The sequence below is a fragment of the Antrostomus carolinensis genome, unplaced genomic scaffold (genome assembly GCF_000700745.2).
Source record: "Antrostomus carolinensis isolate BGI_N321 unplaced genomic scaffold, ASM70074v2 scaffold30053, whole genome shotgun sequence".
Taxonomy (NCBI): Eukaryota; Metazoa; Chordata; class Aves; order Caprimulgiformes; family Caprimulgidae; genus Antrostomus; species Antrostomus carolinensis.
Genome location: NW_010307733.1, coordinates 1,233 through 5,600, shown reverse-complemented (window position 1 = coordinate 5,600; position 4,368 = coordinate 1,233). Strand labels below are relative to the sequence as shown.

Sequence of the window (4,368 nt, the reverse complement as noted above, 5' to 3'; positions counted from 1 at the left end):
GAGGATTTGTTTTAAATACTCCAGGGAATTTCTGGAGTGTGTCTGAGACACGGTGCTGCTCTCACTGCAAACCTCTTCCCACAAATCCAGCTTCCAACACCAAAAAGTTGTTTTTCCTAATTAAAAAAGAAACGAAACCAAAACCGAAACCACAAACTTCATGAAGTTTCCACATGAAGCTATTCCAGAAATGTTTCTGGCCAAACCAACTGCGTGTGGGGATCTCCCTGCCCTGACTGTCACGTGTGCTGGCTCTGAGCTCTTCCCTTCCCCACATTGCTGAGCTCCAAACCCACCCCCAGCGACCTCTCCCTGCAGAGCAGTTTTGTCCCCATAGGGGCACTTTGGTGACATCATCTTATTCCTGCAAATATAACCCCAAAATCGCTAAATATGCTTTTTTTTTTTCCCTCTAGGAGACACTCCAGAGCAACTTGGTTTTTCTACAAAAAGTGAAAGAAGAATTTAAGCCAAATGGAGAAAAGAAAAGTGATGACCTGCTGGTAGGTGTTTCTCCATGCACGTGCTGTGCCCCACGGCCTGTTCACTCACCCATCTTCACGGGCACGTCCCATCTTTCCCTCTCCTCATATATTTTTGTCTCTTTTTCCATAACAACACTATTTCCTCTCTCCCTCTCTGTCCTTCCCATATATCCTTCTTCCACCCTGCTCTCATTCACACCCCGCTGTCATTTTGGGTCCATCAACATACCATCCCTCTCCCTCTTCCACTCTTCCAACTTTTCCTCCCCACAAATCTCTTCTCCTTTTCCCCACCATCCTTGCCCACCTCTTCACAGCACCGTGTCCCTGTGCTTGGAGGATGGGATAGCTCAGGGACCTCCACGTGGGTGCCTTGCAGGAGAAGGTGACCTCGGAGCGGCAGAGGCTGCGGGACACCTTTGAGCAGCTGCAGAAGTTCCTGCAGGAGCAGGAGGGCATCTTGCTGTCCCAGCTCGATCAGGCGCACGGGGAGCTCACCAAGGAACGCCGTGAATATGTCTCCAGTGTTTCAGAGAGGAAATCACTGCTGGACACGTTGATTGCGGAGATAGAGAAGAAACGTGACCAGTTGGTGGTTGAATTCCTTATGGTGAGGCTGCTGTGACCCCCCGGTGAGGCTGGGGACCCCCACTCGCTGCATCCTGGTGTCCACGCAGCCCGGGAGCCACGGGCAGCACGTTGATGGCCGGCATGCTGGTGGCCAGGCTGGGACATCGTGGTGCGTGGTGTGGTTGGTGTGAGTCTGGGATTGCAGCGTGTGCTGAGGGATGGTGAAGATTTGGGTGGGCAGGTCACCAGAAAGTCCCCAGCAGAGTGGTGTGACCCCTCCCCAGTCCCCATCACTCTGCTTCATGCAGCAAGGGAGTGACTGTAACTCACTGCCCTGGGGACCGTGGTCCTTCTTGGCTGTGCCAGAGCTGACCTGGTGCTTTTCTCTCTTCCAGGATGTTGGCAAAACCCTCAGCAGGTACGAAAATGATCTGATAGGTCTTTTTCAATCAAGGCAATCCTGTGATTCTGTGAAATGGGCTCAGTGTCCCTCTCCTCCTGCGCGGCTCTTCTCGGGCAGAGGTTTGGAAATGCTGGGGGTGTTCCACCAGGAGGGAGGTGCCTTTGCCCCACTGAGTATTTGGGATTTAATGTGATGTTATCTGGAACCAGAGATCGTTGCACCCCTTTAAAGACGGCGTTCTTGTGCCAGTAGCTGGGACACAGCTCCCCTGTGTTCTGTTGCTGTAGGGGATTGTCCCCCCGTTTCCCTCCTGGCCCTGGGTGCTGGGTGACTGCTGGGCTCAGAGCTCCTCTCCGTGTTGTTTCTCCCTCAGCTGTGAGGCAGCCAAGGCCCCGATCCCAGAGCCGGTTTCCCCGGGGCTGCAGAGGACCGTTAATAATCTCTCTGAGATGAGCCAGCTGGTCGTGGGTGTGGTGGTCAAATTCAAAGGTAAAGCAAAGAAGTGGCAAGTGATGCCCTGCACAGCCGGTGGCTGAGCTGCAGGTGGGTGTGCTGCTGCCCTGGGACACTGGGCACTGCTGTCCCCATGTCATGTGTCCCGCTGGGCTTGGCTGCAGTGGGAGATCCTCACCACCCACAGCCTCTACCCGGGGTTTGGGAGCAAAACATGCCTGTTCCAGACAGGATCCATCTCCAAGATGGGCTTTACTGGAGCCTGGAGATGTGGGAACTGGGGAGTGAGCTGGCTTGCTGTCCTGATGGGGAGCAGGAAAGATGTTGCAAGAGGAGAGAGACTCATGCATCTTCCTTTCCTTCCTCTAGCGAACCTGCTGAGCGAGATGGACAGAGAAAGGGGTAAGTTTCTGGAGCTGATGGGCACAAATGAGGGAGAAAAGCTTTCCAGAATGAGTTTCCTTACATCCTTGAGCCATAGATCAGCTCACACGACAACATCTAAATCCAGGGTCTGTCTAAAACCGAGTCCCTTCGTTTTGATGAGGTCTGCTATAAAAATCCAGGTCTGTCCCCATGCCAGGCAGCGCCCAGTGACAGTGTCCTCCAACATCAGCAGCACAAGGCTCTTGGCTTCCCTGTCAGTGGAAACTTTATTCTTATGCTGCGATGTGTAAGGCTGTGACTCGTTCAGCAGAGGGGCCCTGTGCCTTTTGAGCTGGCTTTTAGGCACGGATCAGAAAGGCCTTTGCAGGTGCTTGGGGTGCACACAGTCCCGGCAGCGTGGCAGGGCTCAGGGCTGGCTGGAGCCGTGTGTGCCGAGGCGACTCTCTGCCTTCTCAGTTTTCAGGATGAGGGATGTGATGCACAGGACAGGCATGCCTCAGTTTCCCCCATGCTGTGGTCCACACCATGAGCCAGGGTCCTGGAAGAGTGGGTTTAGCAGTGGGGCCTGGGGTGGTGGCACTGCAGGTGACACCTCTGTGGCCTTGGGGGACGGCCGCGGGATGGCAGCAGAACATCCCGCATGAACGGGCAGCTCGGCTCTGCAGTGAGGTTGCTGGAGCAGGATTAGGAGCTGCTTTTCCCTTTGGTGAGCACTTTTCCCCCTTGTCACTGGAGCAGGGACTGGCCTGGCACTACTGCTGCCTTGCAGGCAATGCTTCCTCACACCCACGGGGATATACTGCTCCCCCACGCCCAGCTTGGCTGCAGCCCCATCACACTCAGACCCAGAAATATCCAGCACAGGATTAACAAAGCAGGTTTAGCAAAGTCCTTGCAGTCCATTGCATCTTCCCCTGTGCATGGGGACGCTGCCTGGCTCACTCCTCCTTCCTAGGTTGCCCAAGGAAGTTGTAGATGCCCCCTCCCTGGAAGTGTTCTCGGCCAGGCTGGATGAGGCTTTGAGCAACCTGGTCTAGTGGAAGGTGTCCCTGCTGCTGGCAGGGGGGTTGGAACTGGATGAGCTTTAAGGTCCCTTCCAATCCTAACCATTCTATGATTCTATGATTCAGGGTGCATTCCTTTGCCTGTGCATCCCAACGAGGAGAGCAGCAAGGGTCCTATGTCCCATGTCCCCTGCCACCCGAGGGGGCTGTGGGTGCTGTGTGTGTGTCCTCATGGGGCACAAGTACCTGCTGTGCTCACAGGACACATCCCAGCCCTGTGGAAGAGGAGGGAGAGGTGCTGGTTTGCTCTTTGCCAGGAAACAGACTGATTTTTCTCTCTGTTGTGCATTAGTGAAGGTGACGCTGGACCCAGAGACAGCAAGTCCCCACCTGATCATCTCGAAGAACCGCAAAACCGTGCGGCTGGGAGATGGACAGCAAAACCTCTGTGACACCCCCAAGAGATTCACGGGCAGCCCCAGTGTCCTGGGCTCCCAGGGGTTCACAGCTGGGAGGCATTACTGGGAGCTGGAGGTAGGGAACGGGGACAGCTGGGCTGTGGGGGTGGCCCTGGAGTCTGTGCGGAGGAAGGACTCACTCACCATGGCCATGGGGAAGATCTGGGCCCTGCGGCTGGACTGGAATCACCAGTACACAGCTCTCCACATGCCCCCTGCCCCATTGGCACTGAAGGAAAAGCTCCGGAGAATCAGGGTCCACCTGGACTATGAAGCTGGCCAAGTAACCTTCTACAATGTGGAGAACATGATGCAGATCTTGCAGTACAAGGCCTCCTTCACCGAGAAGGTTTTCCCATACTTTTGGCTCTGGTCACAAGAAACCTACATCCAGCTGTGTGCCTGACAGGGTCAGATGTCTCCTGGTCCCCTGCCCATGCCCTTGGCTAGCTGAACAGGCAAGAGGCTTGGGAATGCCGCAGCATCACGTTGCAAACTCACTGCATCTCTGCCTGAGCTGGATTCCCTCTGCACGTTGCTGCATCTCCTCTTGTGACAAGTCCTTTGGAGCATTAAAGATTTGTTGTCCTGCCTGGGGGTGTCTGCAT

The 4,368-nt window shown here is 55.0% G+C and overlaps 1 protein-coding gene across 1 annotated transcript; it reads left to right on the top strand.

The window, feature by feature from the left end:
- Window positions 1–416: 416 nt before the first annotated feature.
- On the top strand, window positions 417–4,166 carry LOC104520221 (E3 ubiquitin-protein ligase TRIM7; the record flags this gene model as incomplete). Its single annotated transcript, XM_010165545.2, has 6 exons — window positions 417–503; window positions 865–1,095; window positions 1,451–1,473; window positions 1,832–1,947; window positions 2,281–2,313; window positions 3,655–4,166. Coding segments are annotated over 6 exons (1,002 nt in total), but the record flags the coding sequence as incomplete, so codon positions are not given.
- Between the last annotated feature and the right edge of the window lie 202 nt (window positions 4,167–4,368).